Here is a 25286-nt window from a genome sequence, read left to right on the forward strand (position 1 = left end):
TACGAGACAACCACAGCCAATATAAAATCACACTGGAACAGCATCTATCGGAACTATATTATGACATTACTTGGCATATGTATGCATTGTGATAACTCTGATACTGAACATTTTTGAGAAGGGTATGCAACAGCCCCTTCTGACCCAAAACATTCATACACTCAGATTAAGGATTTAGAATTTTCAAGACAAAAATATCTCTTGAACTTAATGACATTAAAAAATAAAGGAATGAATAAATATGAAGTTCCAGGATCATCCAGCAAGAGACCTGGAACAAAGCATGCTCTAGCCATTGTAAAAAAAAAAAAGTTAAAAACATCCAATGAGACTGTTAAGTGCTGAAATGACTGGATTATTTTTAGCCTTGCCACAAGTGGTTAAAAAAATACAAGACTAATCAGATGTCTTATCAGCATAAAAAATATTATACCAAAGGAAATGACAAAACACATGACAAATAATACAGGTGTACAACTGGAACATTTTTAACATGGAGAGGGCTTCACCTTCAATCTACCAATTTCTAAGTGATATACATAACAAATGTTTTTCATGTATATTATATTGTTTTTTGAGTCAATTAAAAAAAAGTATATTTCTCATTGTTTTAAAGTAGTTTAGATTAAAGATAAGTATTCAGCTTTATAAGTACAGCTTTTCACAATTTTTGGAAGCTTATGAAAAAGAAAAGGCTTGACTCACAAGCTCACCCTTTGTTGTGTGAATTTAATGGTATTAGACATCAAAAATACAACAATCTAACCAAGATCACAATCAGATAACATTCTGGGATTTAAGAGAGACTAATACAAATTTCATAAATAGAAAATATGAATAAGAATACAATGACTTTAACAAGTAACAGTAGCTTAAATAGATGACACAAGTGTTCAAAATCTGGGTTTTGTAATTGTTACAATTTCTTTTATAGCCATAAAAAAACATTATTCAGTTCAAAAATTTTGCTAACATAAGAAGTTTTAAAGACTTGAGATTTTCTTTTACTGAAAAGTACAATAAAAATAATCAAAGCATTTGTTAGTGGACTTGGATAAAATGTTAAATGGAAGTCTAAGAAATGGAACTACATCAATAATGCTAAAAGTAAACATTTGGATACTTGAAGTTCAAATTATAAGGTCTGAAAGCACAAATATGATTTGTTTTTTAAGAGAAACTAATTTTCTGTGAGAGTTATAATATCATAGTATCGTTTACTTGATACAGTAAAAAACTGATAAGTTTTTATTAACTTTTGCTGGACACATATCTTGATGTAAAAATGCATTTAATACAAACATGGTAATCTGATTTTTCACAAAATAAAGGAGTGATTTTGTGAGATGAATTATCTCATGTTATTTCTCTTCTGTCATTCACCTTGTAACTATACACCTTTGCAATAATTTGTAAGCAAAGTTTTCATTGTTCAACAAGGACAGAGAGATTTGTTATATAATAGAAAAAATAATGAAGTGAAAATCATAATCATATTAATATAGAATTTTTTTCTGATTTTATTAGTATCACATAAAGAGCACAAAACAAGAATTGTTATGTTATATGATTTAACTTCCATACCAACCAGCCTGTAACAGCTTCCATACTACCTGAGTAGGAGAGTATTCTTCAATTAACCCTTGCTGATAAAGCTCCTCAAATACCTGTATATCCTGAGCTGCGAGTAACAACATATTTTGCTGTGATTCCTGGTTCTGGAAAGATTACATAAACAAACATTTAAAATGCTGATACACTGGAGAAATTTTTCCTAATTTATATGGGCTAATATTCACACACTAATTTTTTTTCTTTAATAGTTAACAGATAATAAATTATAACTTGTTTTTTTGCTTAACATTTATATTCCCTGTTCAATGAACATCTGACTTCAAGATAAAGTGTTCAAGAAATAAAAAAACATACTTTTGTACTAACAACTACACACCACATACATAAAAATCAGAAATGTCTATCACTTTTAAAATAACAGTATCAAATTAGCAGTCAGAAGTAACAAAATTATCATGTATCATTCCTTTTAAACTATTTTCCAAAATAAAACCATAGTAAAGTATTATTTAATACTGGCAGAAGAAAAGAAAAAAAACTGGCTTTAAAATAAACTTTTTTAAAGCTTTCTCCTGATAGTATTTCAGTACAAAAGCAGTCAAACATAGCTGAGAATCCATATAGAAATGTAATTAGAAAAAATAAAAAATGCAAATTAGTAACATTTAAGTTATGAAAAACTAAATTACAAATATTCTAGTAAAGTTACCTTTGCCACGAGCATTTATTTTGTTGGCTCCATGAGGATGGTTTTTGTGTGTTTCATTTACACATATACTAACTACTGGAATAAAATCTTAGATAAATTCACTCCTACTGGCTAACATCTTCATATCATTGAAATTGTTTTCAATATTTTACCTAAGTTTATTTCTAGATGTCATGGAGGTCAGGACCATACCTAAGAATACCTGTAACTTTCATGACAATCACGATTTATAAAGTAGCATTATGACAGCAGTAAGAAAAAACTGAAATGTATGTCATACTTGTAAGGTAAATAGAGTAAGGGGTTTTAGAGTCCCTCTGACACATAATGAAAAACATCTGAGAGTTTCATGGTGATCAATGATTGGAAAGTTAGAAATTTGTTATCACAGACTAACATAAATGCATGAAATACATGTATATGTAATTCTCTTTTAAACTACATGGAAAAGTTCAACTTTTTATTTAGAATGTATTAAATATAAAAATGAATGAGCAGTGAGAAACTTTATTAATCTGTACATTTTAATATATAACATTATCTAACTCACTAGAAAGTCAATGTTATATTTCCTGTTGAGCAGTGTATGTATGTGTGTGTGTGTGTGTATTTAGCCTAGTGGTAATATATGTATACATTCAAAATAACTTATTATTTATTTATCAATCACAAAAGAGGTTTATGAAACAAAACATTACAAGTGCTATCAAAAAATTAAAATCAAGTAAAGATAAGTAATTTTTGAAGACTTATTTAAATTTCAATTACCTATTTTTTTGAGCTTGAGAATTAAACAGTTTTAAAAATGTAATCAAGGTTATAGTGTTTACATTTTATTAGCTTACTCGCTAAGTGTTCAGTTTATTCACCCTAAAATTTGACCCCAAATTAATATTTAGTTTCTGTACTATAACTTCTAATATGTTTGTTTGTATCTTCACAAATGTTCAGTAGGCATTAAGAATTATTTGTAGGCAAAACAATAAGAATTTTTAATGAAGAATTTTCCTTACATATTTATTAATGAGCATATGGAGTCATAGTGTTGACTGCTCTGAGTGCAAAGTGAATTTCCTTACATATTTATTAATGAACATATGGAGTCACAGTGTTGACTGCTCTGAGTGCAAAGTGATTTTCATTACATATTTATTAATGAACATATGGAGTCACAGTGTTGACTGGTCTGAGTGCAAAGTGGTTTTCATTACATATTTATTAATGAACATATGGAGTCACAATGTTGACTGGTCTGAGTGCAAAGTGATCTTCATTACATATTTATTAATGAACATATGGAGTCACAGTGTTGACTGCTCTGAGTGCAAAGTGATTTTCATTACATATTTATTAATGAACATATGAAGTCACAGTGTTGATTGGTCTGAGTGCAAAGTGGTTTTCATTACATATTTATTAATGAACATATGGAGTCACAGTGTTGACTGCTCTGAGTGCAAAGTGATTTTCATTACATATTTATTAATGAACATATGGAGTCACAGTGTTGACTGCTCTGAGTGCAAAGTGATTTTCATTACATATTTATTAATGAACATATGGAGTCACAGTGTTGACTGCTCTGAGTGCAAAGTGATTTTCATTACATATTTATTAATGAACATATGGAGTCACAGTGTTGACTGCTCTGAGTGCAAAGTGATTTTCATTACATATTTATTAATGAACATATGGAGTCACAGTGTTGACTGCTCTGAGTGCAAAGTGATTTTCATGTTAAGATTAAAAATACTTTTATTCATCTAAAAATCTCAAATTTCATTTGCCAAATCTCTAAAACTCCTTAAATATCTGTTATTTTTCTCTACTCTAACTCTATACTACGTTGGTCAACTCAATTAATTTCATAACCACCATCAAATAAAAAGAGAAATAAATCTAAATTATCCTTTTTAAAGTTTTCTAGAATATCTTCAAATTTTAACATCAAACTATGTTTATCTTAAGTAGTTTTAAATTCATAAAAGTATACATCTGTTTACACTTAAAGTTTATTGTGTCACTGCCTTTTGAACCATGTCTAACTAAAATCCTCTTCATAAAATTTGGTAAGGTGTAACCCCCATCACCCTATTGAATTACATTGTGCAGAGACTGCTTGCCAGGGCCTCATGGAAAATGTTTACTGTTATTTATTTTACCTGACCTAAAAAGTTTCTACTTTTTACATTTTAGTTACTTTTGTAATAATAAATAAACAATACATGTGAAAAACAAGAAATAAATAACCTACTGGTTGTTTTTTTTGCTCTCGATTTTCAGTGAAACTTAACCCTACTCTTTCTATACCAATAGTACTGCTACACTAAATAATGTATCAAATAACACAGAACAATAATATGCAAAAAACAGACAAGGTCACATAAGTATCTGGCTTTCTAACTATACAACAAGAGCCAGAAAACATTCAGTTAAACTCACTGGTATGTTTCCTATAGGGATAAAGTTCAAATTGGAAGCAAAATAGACAACTTTCCATTATAAATAACACAGTATTAAACATCAGAGAGAATTATGGGTAATTTCTGAAAGATGGGATGCGACAGTTGGGTGTGACCAGAGGGATCTGAATAAATAACACAGTATTAAACATCAGAGAGAATTATGGGTAATTTCTGAAAGATGGGATGCGACAGTTGGGTGTCACCAGAGGGATCTGAATAAATAACACAGTATTAAACATCAGAGAGAATTATGGGTAATTTCTGAAAGATGGGATGCGACAGTTGGGTGTCACCAGAGGGATCTGAATAAATAACACAGTATTAAACATCAGAGAGAATTATGGGTAATTTCTGAAAGATGGGATGCGACAGTTGGGTGTCACCAGAGGGATCTGAATAAATAACACAGTATTAAACATCAGAGAGAATTATGGGTAATTTCTGAAAGATGGGATGCGACAGTTGGGTGTCACCAGAGGGATCTGAATAAATAACACAGTATTAAACATCAGAGAGAATTATGGGTAATTTCTGAAAGATGGGATGCGACAGTTGGGTGTCACCAGAGGGATCTGAATAAATAACACAGTATTAAACATCAGAGAGAATTATGGGTAATTTCTGAAAGATGGGATGCGACAGTTGGGTGTGACCAGAGGGATCTGAATAAATAACACAGTATTAAACATCAGAGAGAATTATGGGTAATTTCTGAAAGATGGGATGCGACAGTTGGGTGTGACCAGAGGGATCTGAATAAATAACACAGTATTAAACATCAGAGAGAATTATGGGTAATTTCTGAAAGATGGGATGCGACAGTTGGGTGTGACCAGAGGGATCTGATTTTCTATTTTATGGCTCTGTAGGCAAATAGGATTGAATGTTACAAAAATAACGATTTGCCTGAGAATTAGCAACATTATAATGAGTGATATATGTTAAATTCCATACTTTTTGGAGGGATTTATTTGTTTGTTTTGAAGTTTGCACAAAGCTATATATGAGGGCTATCTGCATAGCCATCCCTAATATAGTACTGTAATACTAGAGGGAAGGCAGCTGCTCATCACCATCCACTGCCAACTTGAGCTACTCTTTTATCAATGAATAGTGGGATTGACCATCATATTATAACACCCCCATGGCTGAAAGGGAGAGCATGCTTGGTGTGACAGGGATTCAAACCTGCAAACCTCAGATTACGAGTCAAGTGTCCTAACCACTTGGCCATGCTGGGCCTTTGGGAGGGGGGTATAAATAAATCATAGAAAAGGAAATACCTAGAGAGTAAATGTCACAATTCTCACACCAGGTGAAATTCAGGATTTCTTTCTAATATTGCCTTATAAAATTAAGAACTTAAAATTTATATATATTAACACATGAATTATAAGCCATGACCTTATGTAAAGTTTATTCATATATCATGGTAAGAAAGTAGTTTAATTAAATTTTGAAAGTAACTTACTAAAACTTCATGACAAATGACAAAAAAGATGTCATAGTGAATCTCCAGGCTTTGATAATAACCTTTAAAGTTTAAACCAATTATGGTTTCTCAGATGGGAGTGAAAGCACTATATCAAAAAAAATTAAGTTAATGGTATAAGTAAAAATGTTTGATCAGCACAGCTTCAATTTCATCAATTAAGCAATCTTTGATTATATAAAATATGTTATTACAAAATACCAGAAACTGAGCCAATATGACTTGTATAATCAACTGAGGCAACAGGGACTGTGATTTTATCAACATAGGCAACATGGATTGTGATTTTTATCACGTACACTGACAAATTCCTTTTGAGTTTTAATTAAACTAAGACTAGGCAATCCTGATCAAATAAGAAGGTAATCTAATGCACTGGAACAAAAATTTTGGTTATGTAACTAACTTCTGAATGAATTAAGTCTTGAGTTCAGTAGACCTATTAAAACAAAACAAGAGAAGAAAAAAAAAACCCTCTTTGTCTTATTAAAGAGTACTTATGTTTCAGGCTTATACTACATTTGGCTTTGTTGTTGAGACCAATGATACACAATAGGCTGTTTGTGTTATGCCCACTATGAGTAATGTAACCTACTGTTTAACATTATAAACTCTCAAGCTAACTGCTGAATCAGAGAACAGGTATTTGGGTTGGTAGCAGGCATCCTAATAGTATGAAGAATTCATACTGCACAGTTATAAGCTTACAAAAAAAAAATTAACAGTATGTTTTCTAACACTGATAAATCTATAATGGTAGCTTCATCTTTACAAATTTTCTTCTCAAGACTCACTTATGCTAACAACTTAGTTTCTTCTTCAATATGTTCATCACCTAATAATAAAAGATGTAGTTCGTACATACTAACTAGGTACATAACTAAAATAATACAATATAGCGCCATCTATTGGATGATACCATACACAAAAATTCATAAAATTTTCATATTTTTGGATATTCAAGATTCAAACAATTAGACAAATAACTGTGCAACAACCATTTCTTTACAACAGAATGTGACTCCAAATAAATATACTCTCCTCACAACAAAAACATGGCACAGTTGTAAGGAAAGCTTTCTCTTAGCTACTTTTAACTATGTTTAGCATTAACAAATTTTATCAAGCACACCACACAATTTTTATCTTTCCATTCAGTATTATTTAAGTTTAATATATGATTCTCCATATTTTGAAATTTAATACACTACTATTATGTCTTGGTTGTTTTAACTAGCGCTTCTTGGAGCCCAAGCTCAAAATTGTTTCGGTACCTAGCAAAGAGGCTGAATATTTTATAAATTAACTGCTCAGAATTCATCAGGTACTTATTAGCAAATGGACTAAAATGTGACTGACTGGTAAAATATTCTGTCAAAAATGATCATATAATTAATGCTCTATTTACAGTATATTCATACATTTTACACTGTTTTATCAATTTTGGCAATTTTATGTGTAATTGTGTCTTTAAAGATTAAATGGAATGACATCAAAATAATACGAAAAATTTATGAAAGATTATTTAAGATTTAAAATTTTATTTTAATTGTATGAAATTACTTCTCATATATATATTAAGAAGGTTAAAATATATTTATATTTTGATGTCCTTGAATATTCAGAAAGTCTTAGGAATTAATAAACTTTATTTATATTTTTTACACTTACATTAGTATTGGTCATCTTGGAGTTCAGCTTGGTTAATAATTTCTCCACTTGTTTATCATCTCCTTTCCAAGCAGACCTCTGCAATGAGTCTTCAACTGACACTGACCAACAGCTATCCAGTAGCAAAGATTTGATTGTATTTGTAGTAGCTAATTTCAGTGAACTGATGCCACTGTAGTTGTGCAATGTTGGGTCAGCACCATGTTCAAGCAAACACTGTACAACCTAAAAGAATAATGTATGTTGTTGTACAATGAAATGATGAAACACAACATTCAAATGTCAAACAAAGGTGGATATAAATCTTGAGTTTATATCACCATTTGTTTTTATATTAACACATATGTACATTAGCCAAATCACAGGGAACTATAATATCTAACATTTTCTTCATAATATTCTGAACTCACACATCCTTAAATAATATACTATTTTTGTGAATGTAGAGCTAAATGATTAGTGGAAGTTGCTTACTGATTAACTGTTGGGTTCATTAATTGATTATGTTCTTTTAAAGCAATTTTCAAACTACCCTTTATTTAATATGGTAGACATTTTCATGTACAATAACTTAGGAATAAGTTAATTTTTCATCCTACAGCATTACATATAAAATGTATCATATAAGCACTGTAGTGTGAATCTTGTAATGAGCTCAACACAGGATAAGTAGCATTCTGTAAGTTTTTCAAGATTACTAAAAAAATAATTTTTTTGAAATGAAAATAAGCACTACTTTATAACACTGATTAAATATCAAAACATGAATGTGCTATTATTAGAACACATACACAGTAGTTATAGTTTTATTGAAAGAAATAACTATTGGATAAATTTATATTCATGACATTAAAAAACATGTACATTCAAGAAATCTTGATAGAAATGAAATAAAAACCTTGTAACTCGAGTGCTTTCAAGAGGTGAACCTTTCTTCATCAGGGGTAAACTGGGAGTGGTGGTGTAGTTGAACAAGTGATATATATATAGAGGGAGTTTAGTGACATCATGAAGATCATTTGGTTTTCCAGGAAATTTTATCTCTCTATACACTATTGTAAGTGTTTCATTTCTGGTACAATGTAGTTGATGGCGAGAGTGTATGTGAAAGGTGCTAGGGATATTTTAATATAGAAATAGCTATATATATGTATGTTTAAAATTATGCTTAGGTGTTTAAGGTGACACCTGGAGATGACTGAAAAAGATACGTTATACTAATCAGTTTATAAAACAGGTATGAAAATTTATCTTAAATAGTATGTTTTAGGAAATTCAACTTTCATATAACATGTAGAAATAAGCAAAGAATAAAGTTATTTTCTTTTCTGACAGATATAAAACCATTGAATGGAGATCACTGATTCCAGGATCTACAATAATTCTGAAAAGTTGAACAGTGTTTAGATTAGCAATCCAATAATCTTCTTTTATTTCTCTATCTGCTTTAGTTTTAAAGATGAATAAATTTATATTATTTTAGTCACAAACTAAAGACCAAAGGAAATACTTTTAATATTCATAACAAAATTCATGGCCTAAAATTCTTAGTGATTAACACACTCGTTATACATGTGTACTGTGTGAGTGCTGAAAGGAAAATGATGGAAAAATGAGCTTTAAGCTTGATTATAATGATAAAGGCCCCTATTTGGTTATGGTGAATTATGTAGACAACAGAAAATGAAAACATAAGGTTCTAAATAGGCTTGATTTTAGTTGAGAGACTTTTATTTCTGTAACATGGAATACACTGCTATCAGCTGTAGCAGAGGTTGCTACCTAAAAAGTTTAAATACAGAAAGGAACAAAGAGTAGGTTTCTTTCTTGCTTTCCCTTTTCCTTGGGGTGGGTTTACAGGAACAGCATTGAAATACCAAACAATCCTTGTCTATTTGTTACATCTACATAAATATAATAGTATTTTCAGCTGTCAGTTTATATAACTACTTCACAGCATGTAGATGGATCTTCACCAAAGTTGATATTGAGGTTCATTAGGTCCACGTGAGAGTACATACAAATATTTTAGTTTTGCATTTTGCATTTTTTATGGGTGTTTTTGCATTTTTACCATCACTTTATCCACTGTAGACAGATCTTCACCAAATTTGGTATGGAGGTTCACTGGGTCTAAATTTTTAGTTTTGCATTTTGTAGATTTTACCACTACTACTTGATTCCTTGTTCATGGATTTTTCCAAAATTTGGCATGAAGGTTTGTTGGGTCCACGTGAAGATACGTGCAAAGTTGTGGGTTCACATTTTGTTTCCCACTTTTATGTGTGTGTTTGTACTTTTTTACAATTACATTTAAGGGAAACAACTTTTCATGCCCTAAGATAATCTTTCATTAATAATGAATTCAAATAACTTCCATCCACGAGACTGGTACTGTAGCTAGTTATATAATAATTTTAACTCTTTGTTTTTACCCATAATAAAGAATTGATGTTTACTATAATTCTGAATTTACCAATTGGCAAATTTTTATACACACAAAAAATAAGAATTTTTAATAAGTGAAGAATGTACATAACAAAAAACAAATTTAATACTTATGTCTGAACACATTGTTTTACCTCAACAAGATATGCATTATAAGCCTATGTTTATGTAATGATATAGGTGTTCCTTAAAAATATTCCTAATTTCCTTTTGAAATATGAAGTTTAGAACACACATACACACCAAAAGCAAAATGTACTAAAAGTACAATAATATAATTGTGGAGGCAGGGTCCATTCAAAGTAAATATGAAAAAGTATAATAGATAAATAATAATGAAAATAGGTGTTTTTATGGTAGATTAATTATGTGAGTATTGACAATAATATATGCATGAAACAAGATGTTTTTAATAAAAAACAGTATAATTAACTTAATTTACAATTAACCAAAAAGTTCAATTACAGTTAACCCTATAATAACAAAGATCCCAGTTAAGCATAACCTAATGTTATAGGATAAAGGATACAACTAAGCTCTAATTTCAAACCTGAATGTAACTACGAGTATTACTCAATCTAACTAAGATTATGTTATTGAACATAAATAACTACAGATAATAATACTAACAGTAAAAATATTCAAAAATCATAGCAGTATGACAGCTTATATTTCTGAAGTTGTTGGCCCATATTTCAAAATGTGTAGGTCCCTAAACAAGTCGAGGCCTGACAAAGATCAGCTCATTGTACAATAATCAATCACCCAGATAAGCATAGCTGATAATTCCTTAGACATGGACTACCATCTTAAGCCTGTGTAAAAGGATATAACCTTCAAAGTGGAAAGTTAAGAATTCGAAATTCATATTGAAAAAGATTTGTAATGAACCATTAAGTTCCGTAACTGGGTGGAAATATCAAATAATTCTACTTAGGAATAAGTTACATATATCACTATTGTATAATAAATAGTAAATTTGGTAAGAGAAATTAATATGAAGATATAAAAAAAACACCTGAAGAAATCACAAACTAAATGCCTGAACATGAGCACTGTCAAACAAGGTTAGATACAAGTTCACAGAGGAAGTCATATGGGTGTGTGGTACTATTATTGGTGGAGAATAAGGCAGGATATTCTAAGTGGTCATGACAGAATTGGTGCTGTATTTTTCAAATTGGCTATCATGCCTTCAGAAAATCAGTAAAATCCACAATGATCATCCTTCAGTATCCCTTTGGTCATCATGCCTTCATGATCTAAATTTGTGTTGTGTATAAAGGTAATCCACTGGGGGATCACAAACACTGGACTTACAGCCTACATAAACTATCTTGTTATAAATAACATAAAATGTGTCTAGTGGAGGAAGTGAAAGTTTCACTTTGATTGGCAGTAAAACAGCTTGAGTCATGCTGTGAGCTCTTAGTAGTAGCAAGTCAGCATTCAGACAGCAAACCCACAAAGATCCCCAGTGACAACAGTATGTGATGATCAAAGTCAGCATGTACGTATGCTGGTTATACTTAAGTGCACAACTGCAAGTACTCCATGAATTAAACATGCTGATAAAAGAATATGTTAAGAGGGAAAATAGTGTAAAACCTTTTTCTGTGGTGGTCAAGTGCCAAAAATTGTATGCACAAACCCACCATAGGTTTCGGCCTGCAACATCACCTATCTAAGCTTATTGTTACTGAATTACAAGTGGCAAGTTGCACAACGCAGTGTGTGACGACATGATTTATAGGTCATGACCATGTGCTATTCTGTAGTGTAGGCCTAGTGTACTGTTTACTGGAACTAGTCTACATTAGCAATTACATGAAAAAAATACTAGCAGTATTATTTTTTTGAACAATGAGTAGTGATAATGTTAGAATTAGAATGTTGACTTTATGTTATGACAATGCAACTTCCCATCTATCTGTCTATATGCCAAGACTTTCAAAGGGTTGCTGTGTGGAGACCACAAAATTGATTTTCATCAAATTTAGTCAAGTAATCAGACATGTTGTGATTTAATTTTGCTGGTAAAAATTAGGCCTTTAAACTTCTCCTCAGGAATTCTGTCCAATTGTTCTCAAATTTAGACAAATTAATAAGTGAAAAAAGTTGTATATGATTTTCAGGTTAAATGTAATTTTGAGTCAGTTAGTGATTAAAAAAGTAGGAATCCTATTAAGGTCACAGGGCATTTCAGGTCAGCATGATACCTCTTTTATCAGTCTTAAAAGAGGTAATGTTACTTCATTGGTCTCATTGGTTCAAGTTAAAACTTGCCTACCTGATAAACATAATTTGGAAGGACAGACCACCTTCTCAAGTCCCCAGTGAAAAACATTAATGACATACTTACCATTTGTATTCTGTTAACATTAATATGTACCGTGGGCTCAGTGCCTTCCAGTTAATTTTGTTTCTGGTTTTGGTGTCCTTCAAAATGATAGAAAATCCAAGGCCAAATGGGCTTGCTCTAAAAATTATGAATTTCCTGGCCTGTTGTCACATCATAATTTGCATGTGAGAATCAGTTAAACTATGTGAATCAAGGGCTCCATGGGAGTGAAGGTTTATAGCATGCAAAATGGTTTTGCAAATAGATAGCAGCACTGAATGAGAGTAGCTGTGAGCAGAAGTGCATCAAAACTTACATTCAACTGATTTCTTCTCCTTTAAATTTAACTGAACAAATGTTCATATTCACACAAAATTATATGTAGATATTAAAAGGGATTCATAATAACACCACCAATTCAAACCTCAAGATGTCCTTGTGCACAAGCAACCATCAAAGCAGTATTTCCTGAGCGCCTGTCACAAGCATCTACATTTAGTTCTCGTTTTTGGGTCATCAGTGAAGACAACAGCTGCATATCTCCCTCCTACATAAACAAATGCATATTATAAAATTAACATTTCCAAAATTACAAAAAGATACGAATTTCATGTAACAGAACATTATATTTATACACTATGTTTTCAACACAAAACTGAGTTATTACAAAAGCAATTATATTACAGCCCTTTCCAGACTGAAAGAATGTCACTGATATATGCACTTCTCACATTGGAAACACTTAGCTAAACAGCTTGAATCTCAGTGTAATTATTTTTAGTATTCAGTTTCTGCTTTAAAAAATCCATATAATGTGGTTTAGTACTTCTATCATATTTTTAGGTTATGCAATATCCAAAATATTTGTTATGAGATAATGTTTTCAAAAAAATAATTAAAAATACTTCTTCTCATATCAGAGTTTAATTTTTTCTACTGCTGTTCATTAAAATATTTCATTCTACATGTTCAGTTAGACTCAACTTGTTTTGTGTTCACAGACATCATCAAAGCAGTCACCTCTTTCATCTATAAATCATATAAAACACAGCAAAACTGACAAAGGTTTCACAGTAATTACTGATCTCACCATAATTTTTGTCAGGAATTGTATTGTGATTTTAATTAACAATATTCTTCATCAAGATCAAATGATGTATAATTAAATACTTTATTTTCAATAAACAATGAATTATTTTATTTCTATATTATTTCAACTTGACAATACTTTGATGGAGAGAAAGTACTTGTCTCACTCATCCAAACAGTTTGACATCACTTTCCATATTCACTAAACCTACCTGAAGTTATCTGATATCTTTTCATAAAAGAATATTACATCCCTTTACAGATACAATTTAATGTCCAAACATGATAAGAAATGAAAAAAATATGTTGAAAGAAACTACACAAAGAATTCCTAGATTGGTGGTTTGTTACTAAGTATTGTAAACTTTGAATTATAATAATTTTTTCAACCCTAAGGCAGCTCTAGGTAGCTAACATGTCAATAATTTTGTTTCATGTTTTTATCATTGCATGTTACTAAGAAGTCAAAACTATTTCAAAACTTACTCTAGCTGCTTCTACAAGCAACTGATCTGCACGAGTCAGAGGAGAACACACAGCAAACCCCTGTGTCTTTGAAACCTGATTTGCAAAGTTCACCTTTTTGCTTTGAGTCAGTTTTGTCAAGACTGGCTGACTATCATCTGGCATCCTGTCTCATTTTTGACCTTAATGGCTATCTTGTCACAAGATGATGATTCTGAAATAAGATATAATTTTTACAATATAATTCTTACCTGAAATAATGGAAATGTTCAAACTGACAACAAATCATAAATCTATGCATCCTCAAGGATGATGTATCACCCTATCTATTCCCTTTATAACTTTGAACAGTTAAAAAAAAAAGTCTCTTCAATGCATCTTTTTCTCAAGAACAAATAATTTTAAAGGCCTAACTCCTTCCTAATACGACAGGTGCTACATCCCAGGAATCATTCTAATAGCATTCTTTGAATTCTTTTCAACAAGTCAATATCGTATTTAAAGTAAGGAGCCTACGACTGGATACAAATGAGGCTTAACAAGTGATCTATACAAAGAAATAACACCAGAACTCAATTTTAACTTTTGAATGGTTGCAAGTTATTTTCTTGCACTAGCAGATTCAAGCGTGCTGCTAATAATAGCAGAATTCTTCCTTAAAATTAATTGTAGCTATGTAATAGTTACTTGTATCATGTATTGTGGTAATCAAGGTTATATTTGTATACAGCTACCTGATCTCAGAAAACATGAGAGGTTCATAGTGTATGGAAAGAAAAGTGCAGTGACTTTTTTTTGCAACTGGATTGCAAGAGACAAGACATGGTTTTCAAGTTTTAATAGCAAACATTTTCTTTTGTGAAAAACTCTGACGAATGGATGATTGTCCAGGTGAAAAAGGCTATTGCCTTGAGAGAATGTATGTAATAGATACAGTGATAAAAAATACAATGGAAATACAAAAGTAAACATCAGTCAGAAAAAAATATAAAATTACACACACAGGTTTAAAAAAAGCCACAATGTATTTTGAAAAACAGTATCAATAACAGCTATGTCAGGCCTGATCTCATTATTAAAGCCATGCAAACAGAGTTAATAATTAAGCTGTTATTGATACAGTTTTCTAATTAAGGGTTTTAAAAACAGTAAAATGCTAATTTCAGAATTTGTCATTTTATATTGTTCCTAAAATATGACATTTTTTCTACATCTTTTTGTAATTTTCTTTGTCTTACAGGGTTTATGTCTCCATGTAATAATAAAAAAATAAAATACTTATTATAGATACAATATCTTTTTTTACCACCACTGGCCTTCGGAAGTAATGCTATGAAGTAAAACTAACTGTATTTAGAAATTAAAAGAAGTGAACTCACATAATCATCAGAAGTTATGGCTGAAAGGTTAACACATGGATGAAGCTTCACCATTAATTCTTGACTACTTCAGGACAGGATGGTTTGTTTTTGAACTTTGTGCAAAGCCAGGACAGGACTGAAATGAGTCTGCTCTTCTCAAAGGTCAAAATAAATCTCCCAAAAAAGTGCCAGAACTTGCAGTCACAAGGTGCAGCTGATAAATAAAAAAAATGGGCACCAGAATTTTGAGTTTCATAAGACAGTTGCAACAGTACTCTTCATATACAAGATTAATAAAAACACAAAGCAATTATGCACAAAACAGCAGATAAGTTAAATCAACTAGAAGGGTAAAAATACCTTACGTGATCTTAACCGAGCTTAATGTTCAAAAATAATAATTAGAAGAAACCCCACCAGTTTAATAAACAGAAATGTACATTATGGAAAGTAAGGTATTCAGTACCTGCATACTATAGTATTAAGTGTTATTAAATATGCATATACCCTATTTATCTGTAAATCTTGTGTGTCATGCTTTCTTTTCAAATATCAAAACTTATTTGTGTAACAGTATTTTTATTTTAATTATTTTACAAAAATTAAAAGATGCTTGATTCTGGCTGAAACTGGTGTATTTAGGTCAAAAATGTGTCAACTGACAAAATCTACAGTATGTTTGTGCTCATGGCCACCCTTCACTAAAAAGGAAAATTAAATATTATTAAAAGTTAATGCTTGAAAATAAAGCTGGCAAAGCATTAGAAGCCAATAGGCCTAAAATTTGTGTTAATCATATAACAATTAACAGAAATTTGAAAAATAAAATCTGAAGTTTATGTTATTTCTACTTTGTTATTAACTCTAACGAGGAATCGTTTGGGCACAATTTTTATGACCATGCTGTCAGCAAAACTATATTTTGGAGGTTAGATAGTGTACCTAGGCTGCTGGCCCACATATAATTGCTTTGGACCCAATCACATTCTGAAGCTATAGCGTCACTATTTCCATTTTCTGATAATTAGCCTGAGTAGGCCACACAGTTCAAATGGAAGTCATAAAACTTTCAGGTCACTGACAAGTAAAAAAATCTTGCTAATCACAGTTTTAGTAGCCTTCTACACTCAGAATATTTGAATATAAATAAGTGAAATACATGTGTCAAGGGTTTATTCACACCTGACAGTAAGAATCTAGGAATCTTCTTTCTGGAATTCATACTAGCATTGTGTTTATTGCCATCTATGTTTTACTAGTACAACAGAAACAATACCACCAATATCTCTTCTAGTGTTATCTTTGAGTCTTGAATCTAATTTAACTTGTATTCAATAGTCTTGTAAATACAACCTAAAATCTTACTTGCTTTTGTATTGTTACAATGACAACCAACTTTCAGGATACCCTGTAGATTCAACAACACTTACAGGTTAGATTCAGGTGTTTTAACACTTGAACATAGATTAAGATTTGACACACTTACTACTGTACCTATGAAGATTTAGATTTGAAAATTCCTCCTATTCCTTCCTGACCATAAATTTACAGAACAATGAAACCAAAAAAACACACTAAAACTAGCCAACTTAAAACAAATTACCTTCTTTAACAAACATCAATCAACTGAAGGTTAAATTAATTTTGTCTGAGAACAATAAAGCATGAATATTCAGAATTAATCAGTGATAAAAAGTATCAGAATATACAGATGTAAGTTCCAGCTCATTCCTTAAGTTAACTTTGTATTTTGATAAGTTTTATATAGCATTACCAGAATATCAAAAACAATAAATTTATTCTATATATTTAACCCTTTATGTTCTCATTAACATCTGAATTTGAAAATTCTGATACCTGTGGGAATTTTGAGGCATTTAAATCTATAATGAATATGAAATTATTGCTACCACCACTGCTCCAGGATGCCATCTCAACTTTAAAGTAAATTTACAGGGAGTTAAGGAAAAGTTTAATAAATATGTAAATGATAAAGGCCAGATTTTAGTGGGTGTTTTTTAAATTTTAGTTTACTAAATGGAATTGCCTCTACAGACTAACATACATTTTGCTGCCATCAAATGCTATAGACTGCACATGCCTAGAGTCTTTAACAGTGGACAAAATGATGGTCTCTAATTAAATAAGATCTTCACAGAGTCCCTATGGAAACTGGTACTGTTTAACTTACAGTTCATCTGAGACCTTTACATACTCCTGAAGACTCCATTGGCTGAAGTTTGGTGTGTGATGTCATTACTGTGGTCATATCATTTAAGGAAAATTAAAAAAAACACAACAGTCTTAATACCCTGGTTCCTGATGTCCTCTGTTACTGATATAAGTAAGACCTTAATTATGTTTGAAGGCAAGCTGGTGGATTTCAAGAATACTTCTCTTCATTTTGTAGTATGTAACAGTTTCATCAATCTTCATAAAAACAGAGAACTTTGCAAACAAAATAATTTCCACTCACTTGTCTTTTACGGGTTTCTTTCTATAAGATTTTACTGACTTTGAAGTAAACTTTATTTCCCGACTTGTAACATACTGTATAGAAACAGTTGAGAAGATTTTTCTCAGGGATGAAAGGGTTACATTAAAAGATCTCTTAACTTATTATCTCTTTAGAAAACAAGAAGTGAGTTTACAAATAAGATTAATGCCACTGATTTCTTTGTGCTATATTCTTAAGATAATAGGCTGAGAGTTCAAAAGATTAAAATCTGGAGAAAAAGAAATAGTTTCCTGTTAATATTCATCAATGAACTTATGGAATGAGTTACCAATAATGGAGGGTAATGCATTTCATGAACTCCAGATGGGGAACTTGTGATTTTCTGAAAAGTAAATAGCAGGTTTAAAATCATATTTTTTTTAAAAGTGCTTCAGCAAGTACAATCTCAAATAACCAAAAAGTCCCTTGTTGTACACAAATTATGTTGTGTTAGAGAGATGGTAATCATTTGTTCTATCTGTTAAATGTTGCTTGGATGAGTGTGTGTTCTTCTTATAGCAAAGCCACATCAGGCTATCTGGTTTTAACACTGTAAATCCATAGACTTACAGTTGTACTAGCAGGGGGCTGCTTGGATGAAACGTAATGAATAAGTTTTGGCTTGAAAAACCTTTTCTATTTTTTTGTTTTATTCTTTGAACTCATTTTTGTTGCACAGCTAAAGAAACTACTTACGTTTGACAGTAGGAGATTGGTTAGGTCTGAAGTGCAGAAAAGAGGCCAGGTAATGATGGTTTTGTAGATTAAATCATCTGGGAAGGGTAATGTTTTACTTTTTACTGTTCAAAAAGAGTGCATGGTTTTTAAAAAAAAATTGTCTTCAATGTAAGATCTGTCCAGTTAGCCTACAAAAAATTTATCTATATGGGTCATTCCACATCAAATCATCCATATTTTGGAAAATTTTCCACGTGACCCCCTCAGAATGCCTTAAAAAAATTCACATATGCTCATCTACCCATATAATGAAAAATTGCCAAAGATTAGATCAATATCTCTAATAGTTTGTGATTTACTGCCCTGTAAAATTTAGTTCATTTGTTTTTATTTTTGGTGAATTCATTTTTGGGCAACTTTGGCTGCTTAAAGCTGCGAGAGTAATGGTGGTACAAGGCTGAAATATGCTACACTGACTGAATTAATCTCGCAGAATTCAAACATGGTCTCAAACCAAGTTTATCTCTCTTAGGATTTGCATAGTAAGGCTGTAAAATACCTGAAAACCCAAAATCATAAAAAAATTGATTTATTTAATAAGCCATAGATCTAAGACTTACTATGATACAAAGCTGAATTTTGTTTTCTAATTTCCTATAACATATCAGTTGATAAATCAGTAATTATTGAAATTAAAAGTCTGTTAGATCTCCTGTAAAAAAATGCAGCTGCATTCAACTTTTTATGATTTAGCTAAAAATAGCCCTACTTCAGGCCACAGTTTGACTATGTCACCAGTTATTCAGCCTTTTCCGATTTTTACCATATATTCTTACATCTCTGAATGTGATCTACAAAAAAAAAATCAGAATGGTGTTCAATGTACTTTTTGAATTACAATTTTTTAAAGTATCCTCTGACCATACTCTGTTTACTTGACAAAAAAAAACACTTCAATTCAGGTGTGTTACTCTATGCAAATACATCCATACAATTTTGAAAAATACCTGTCAGTATTTTATGAATCCCACTGAAATATTCTAACCAACTTTTCACAATATTAAATAATGAAGTAGTAAGAAACAAGAAAGAATTAATTCATTTCTGAACAAGTTTATTGGCATAACTAGTTAAATCACATGGCAGTACAAATATATTGTGTATGCATTACAGTTATGCAGATATGGCTGAGTTTAAGATTCATAATATGATAACTCAGACATAAAAAAGCACAGTGCTACAACAGGGGATAACTGAGAAAGATTATAGTTACACCAAACTAAAATAATTTCGACATTGAAATGTTTCAAAAACTGCTTTGGCGATAAATTAGCCTTAACAACATCAAATAAACATTGCTTTGTTCAGACAGCTTGAATAAATTTCTGAAATTCAAGTTTATGTTGAGATCACTTTGACTTAGAACATAGTGGCGAGCACTACTGCCTTGCATGGTAGGTGCACTTATCAGACAAAGAATATGTTGGAAAGGAATCCAGTTTTCATCTTTACGTGACCTTGCAGGCCATGAGAACAGTTCGTTTCTTGATTTCTTCATAAATGACACCAACACATCGGAATGTTCATCTGATCTATCTTTTATGTTTCCCACATACCATTCATGATCGTATATGCATGTCACATATTTCCCTGGTTGATAATTGTCATTGCTATCATTAGACCCTATTTGAGCTGCTGCAGCATCACTTCACTGTTACTACCAACAGTTACAACTGTGTACACATCATCATCTGATAGCCTTCTCATGTACAATGTGTTGGTAGAGTGGGGAATAAAGCTATGATGTGACCTAATACCTGACCCAGTTTTGCCTTTTTTCATAGGACTCAAGTAGATCAAACTTTACACAATTCTGCAGGACTGAATCCTGATTGACAAGAAAGAACTGAATGCCCTGAATGTGGTCCTTTGCCCAATAGTACATGTCAGAGACACTTAATATTTGATAATTTATTATTTTTCACAACCTTGATTTTTTTTAAGATCCTGTTCAGAGATGTAAGAATATATGGTAAAGGCTGATTAGAATATTCCAATGGGATTCATAAATTATTTCAAAATTGTATGGATATATTTGCACACAGTAACACATCTGAATTAAAGTGTTTTGTGTCAAGTAAACAACGTATGGTCAGAGAATACTTTAAAAAATCATAACTCGAAAAGTAGGTTGAACACCATCCTGATTTTTTTTGTAGATCATATTCAGAGATGTAAGAATATATTGTAAAAATGGGTAGATGAGCATATGTGAATTTTTTCAAGGCAATGTGTGGGGGTCACCTGCAGGTCCCTGGATGATTTGGAATGGAATGACCCAGTATACACCTTTTTTACTCATATGGAAGATTGGTAGCTTTGCTCTCAAATTTTTTACATTTAAGTTGCTTATATTTGGAAAAAGTAGTAAAGCTATAATAGATCATAGGTTTGAATGCAGAAGGCTCCTTAGAACTAAAAACTGACACTGTGTGTGTAATGCGATATGATGTCCAAGGTAGAATCAAAATTTATGGCAGTGAATTTAAGTGTTTAGTACATTATATACAAACTAAAACTTGTTTCTTAGTTCTTATGCTGACCCTAGCATGACTGATGGTGTTGACATTATGAATTTAGTGTTTTGTTCTAAAAACAAGTTTTCCTTTTTTCTTATGCTCATTATGGCCACACAAACAAATTATCACATTATTCTTAATATAAATTAAACATTTAATATGAAGACTAGAATCAATAGAAATATTAAAATTTGAAATCTGAAGACTTAAAATTGTATTACAACTAGTAAAAAGTGCTTTGTAAATAAAATCTTACATATTACATCAATATACTTTTTAATATAAAAAAAAACAGACTGAAGACAATGCTCCATATGAGGCCTAACCAGTGATGGATAAAATGAAATTATAACCTCTCATATTCAATATTTCTGTAAATACAGTTTAAAATATTATTTGTTCTACCACTCATGCAACATACTTAGAAAGCTTAGCTCGAGAGACTAACAAACCCATACACTATGATTTAATTTGTAAACTTAATTTTGTGTATAACAAAAATGGAATGTACATTGTAATTATTTTGCATTGCTATAAAATTAAAAATAAAAGTTTAAAAATAAGTTTAATCAGCAATAACTTAGGCCGTAGCCTAAGCCTATATAAAAAAAAAATATATATATACTTATTGGATATTGGTATTCAAATATGTTAACGTTTTATTAATTTTTTGATATTTAACGTAATGGGATAATGACTCGTAAATAAGTTATTAATTACAATTTCATATTGACTCAGTTAACCAGAAGAATAACTAACTATTACTAGTTACTAACATTAGTAGCGATAAACGATGATTGGTAGTTTGTATACTGGTAATAAAACATTAAGTGTTAATGAAAACATTGGAAGCAGTTACATTGATTCACTGTACACGTTATATAATACCAATTTTTTTACTAACTATTTTAACTTTCAACGCCTGAGGTTACAGTTAGTGTTTTTATTACCTAACACTAATACGATTATAACTATTAAAAAACAAATGTATTCCTTTACCTTTCTATAAATCATTATTTTTTCTACTTCTTGCGATATTACCCACAGCGGTTTCTTCCTATAAATCAGTACCATTTAGTCTCAAAGCCAGCTATTTCTTTAACCTAACTGGAAATAACTTTGAATTACAAAGAAGATTAAGTTTGTTTGAATATTTTATTTAGACGGTTTCTATATGAATTATAAGTTAATTGTACAGTTCAGTTTTACTCATGATTACTAATATTGGTTTTATAAACCTGATTTGAAGTATGAATAAGAGACTTACGAAAGATCAGGAAATACACATAAAATAGGTTTTGTTCAGAGGCTCTGGTGTAGCGAGTATAGATATTTCGTGCATAGGATGAATGAGCAAGAAAATGATTATGATGTATTTAAAACTGTTTTCAAGCAATATAAAAGAAAAGAACCTCCACCCGACTTATCAAATGTCGTGGATTTTGAAAAACCACAAAAATTTCATGAGTGGGGTGTTGTAAAGTGTGATTACGGATATTTATCCTGTAAAGATGGCTGCCTAACTGGTGCAACTTCAAGTAATACCAATTCTTCAAGTAATTGTTCCGGCCCTAACATTGTGACACAAGAAATGGAAAAGAGTAACATTAACTGTAAAACCCTTGGTTTAAAACCGATTGTGGTATGGAAACTATTTACACTGAAATCATTACCAGGATTAATTTTTATATCTAATCCGTTTACGAGTGAAGGTCAGCAGATGTGGATTAAAAATTGCTTACTAAAGTACCCCACGAAACCAAACATTACAAATCTTAGAGAAAGGCCTGACAGTGAAAACAGCGAAATTATGGACGATCACCCAATTATAAATACTGGCACGGAAAAATTTGATATACAGAAAGCGAGAAAACTACGATGGACAACCCTAGGTTACCACCACAACTGGGATACAAAAGTTTATAGCAGAGATATGTGTTCACCTTTTCCTGAAAGTTTGAAGAACCTAAGTGTTTTTTTTGCACGTATACTAGGGTTTAGTAGTTTTCAACCTGAAGCTGCCATAATTAATTATTATCACAAAGATTCAACTTTGGGGGGGCACACAGATCATTCTGAATTTGACCTTTCTGCACCACTGTTTTCGTTTAGTTTTGGACAAACTGCTTTGTTTCTTATTGGGGGCAATAGCAAAGCTGTGTTTCCATTGCCTGTCTTCATTCGAAGTGGCGATGTTGTTGTAATGTCTGGTGCAAGCAGACTTGCTTATCATGGAGTTCCAAAAATAATACTAACAGAAGAAAGATCAAGTTGGGAAAGTGCTGTCAGTAACAACCCTGACTGGAAACAATTTAATGACTACCTGAAGAATTGCAGAATTAATATGAATGTGAGACAAGTTTGGTTATCGGACTCACAAGTATGTAATAGATGATGAGTAGAAAGAACTAATTAATTAAAATCTATTAAATTATAATATTTATTTATACTTTCATCCAATAATTATTTCATGTTTTTATTTTTTCTGAAAAAAATATTTTAAAGATGATTTTTATTGATTAAAGATTTTGAACAGTGTGATCTTCTGTTTAAACTATTTTTGTGTAGTTTTGACTTTTAGTATAGTAATATCTAAAGTATATTACCAGTATGTAACTCCATTGCAGTTTTAAGTGAATGGTTCATTCATGAATAAATTTAGAAGAAAATACTTAGTTTTAAGTACTTGAATGATTATAATTTGTTACATGTAAACAGACATGATGCATTTCATGATCAATCTATGTATTAAGTAAAGAAAAATATTGAAAAGGCCTATTATGATAAGCATTAATAATTTCTAAGAACAATCACTGCCAGAAGATGTTAAGGTCTAAATATTTAGGAATTCGAATAAGCCAATGGCAATGCTCACAATGTCTTAACATTGTACACATCAGTAATTATAGACCACATACTCTTTCAGTCACATATTCATGTATTGCTGCCAAATGTTTCTTTGGGATCTGGTGTTACAGGGTGTAAGGAAATATGTATTTCTTCTTACCAGTTACCAATACATGAAACTTTTCAATTAGTTTATGAGCTGGGATAATTTATTAGTTCTGTTTACAAAGAAAGGGAACATGCAGGTATTCACTCAAGGACAAAACTTCATTCTAAAATGTTTACAGCAGTTTAAACAGTGGATAGTTGGGAGAGTATTATCATTTACTGAGAGGAGTAAAAGACCAGCAAGAATTGTTAAAGATATAATGCAATATGACTTCAATACATTTACAAAGAAAGAGTTGCTAATAGTATAGCTTGAACTGTTGCTATCAAATTTTTATTTGATACATGGTGTAAACACATTTGATTTTCAAAGTTAATTGACAATTAATTTAAAAGAATGCTTTGTTTTCATATAGTTAAGGTTGTGAAAGGTTAATTAATAAAAGATGTGAAACACTGAGACTTTATGAGCAACATTTTACAGTATAGTATCTATGTTAAACTTTTTCGTGTCAATTTCTGTCAAATAATGTAAATTGTGATTGATGTTATGGGATCATTTGAAACAATTTTAAGAAAGGCAAGAATTGTAGCTTCAACACATTTCTTCAAGGCCACTGCTGCAGCATGTTTTAAATACAATGACTTTTTCTCTATGACTTTTTGAATTTTTCTAAACAATTTGGTGATGCTTGAAACTTCCCTCGGCAAAATAATAAATTAATTGTATTCTTTCTAAAGTGTTTCTCAGTCATTAAGTTTTCTTTAGGAATTTTTAATTTCAAAATTAAGCAAGTGACCAAAACAATGGACATAAATTGATTTTGGGGTCACAGTTTAGATTAGACTTTAAACCTCAGCATATTCACCTTTCATGTTACTAGTACCCTTGTATCCTTGGCAAACTATCAAAGAAAGACTGAGACCTTGTTGCACTAAAGTTTCTGTAATCAATTCATAA

General features: G+C 31.0%; 2 protein-coding genes across 6 annotated transcripts in view; one reads left to right on the forward strand and one right to left on the reverse strand.

The window, feature by feature from the left end:
* LOC143245162 (uncharacterized) overlaps window positions 1-22652 on the reverse strand; it is a 56121-nt gene extending 33469 nt beyond the window's left edge. For 3 of the 5 annotated variants that reach the window (XR_013025487.1, XM_076491178.1, XM_076491180.1), the window contains exons 1-6: window positions 22370-22510; window positions 15635-15830; window positions 14277-14469; window positions 13126-13248; window positions 7913-8137; window positions 1585-1718 (exon numbers count right to left, since the gene is read on the reverse strand). Coding sequence is in view for 3 of the 5 variants with exons in the window: in XM_076491178.1 (XP_076347293.1) it covers window positions 1585-1718; window positions 7913-8137; window positions 13126-13248; window positions 14277-14420 (626 nt within the window). In the remaining 2 variants the exon portion in view is untranslated. Of the gene's footprint in view, window positions 1-1584; window positions 1719-7912; window positions 8138-13125; window positions 13249-14276; window positions 14470-15634; window positions 15831-18402; window positions 18457-22369; window positions 22511-22637 lie in introns of those variants that run through there. The other 2 variants (XM_076491179.1, XM_076491181.1) reach the window with 2 other exon arrangements.
* A 63-nt stretch (window positions 22653-22715) lies between these two features.
* On the forward strand, window positions 22716-25058 carry AlkB (alpha-ketoglutarate-dependent dioxygenase AlkB). The gene has a single exon (XM_076491196.1). It carries the CDS (start codon window positions 22716-22718, stop codon window positions 23763-23765), a length of 1050 nt encoding a protein of 349 aa, XP_076347311.1. The 3' UTR covers window positions 23766-25058.
* Window positions 25059-25286: the final 228 nt, after the last annotated feature.

The sequence above is a fragment of the Tachypleus tridentatus genome, chromosome 2 (genome assembly GCF_004210375.1).
Source record: "Tachypleus tridentatus isolate NWPU-2018 chromosome 2, ASM421037v1, whole genome shotgun sequence".
NCBI lineage: Eukaryota > Metazoa > Arthropoda > Merostomata > Xiphosura > Limulidae > Tachypleus > Tachypleus tridentatus.

Coding starts and splice junctions, on each gene's coding strand:
- AlkB (XM_076491196.1), top strand. CDS start 22,716: ATGAATGAGCAAGAAAATGATTATGATGTATTTAAAACTGTTTTCAAG.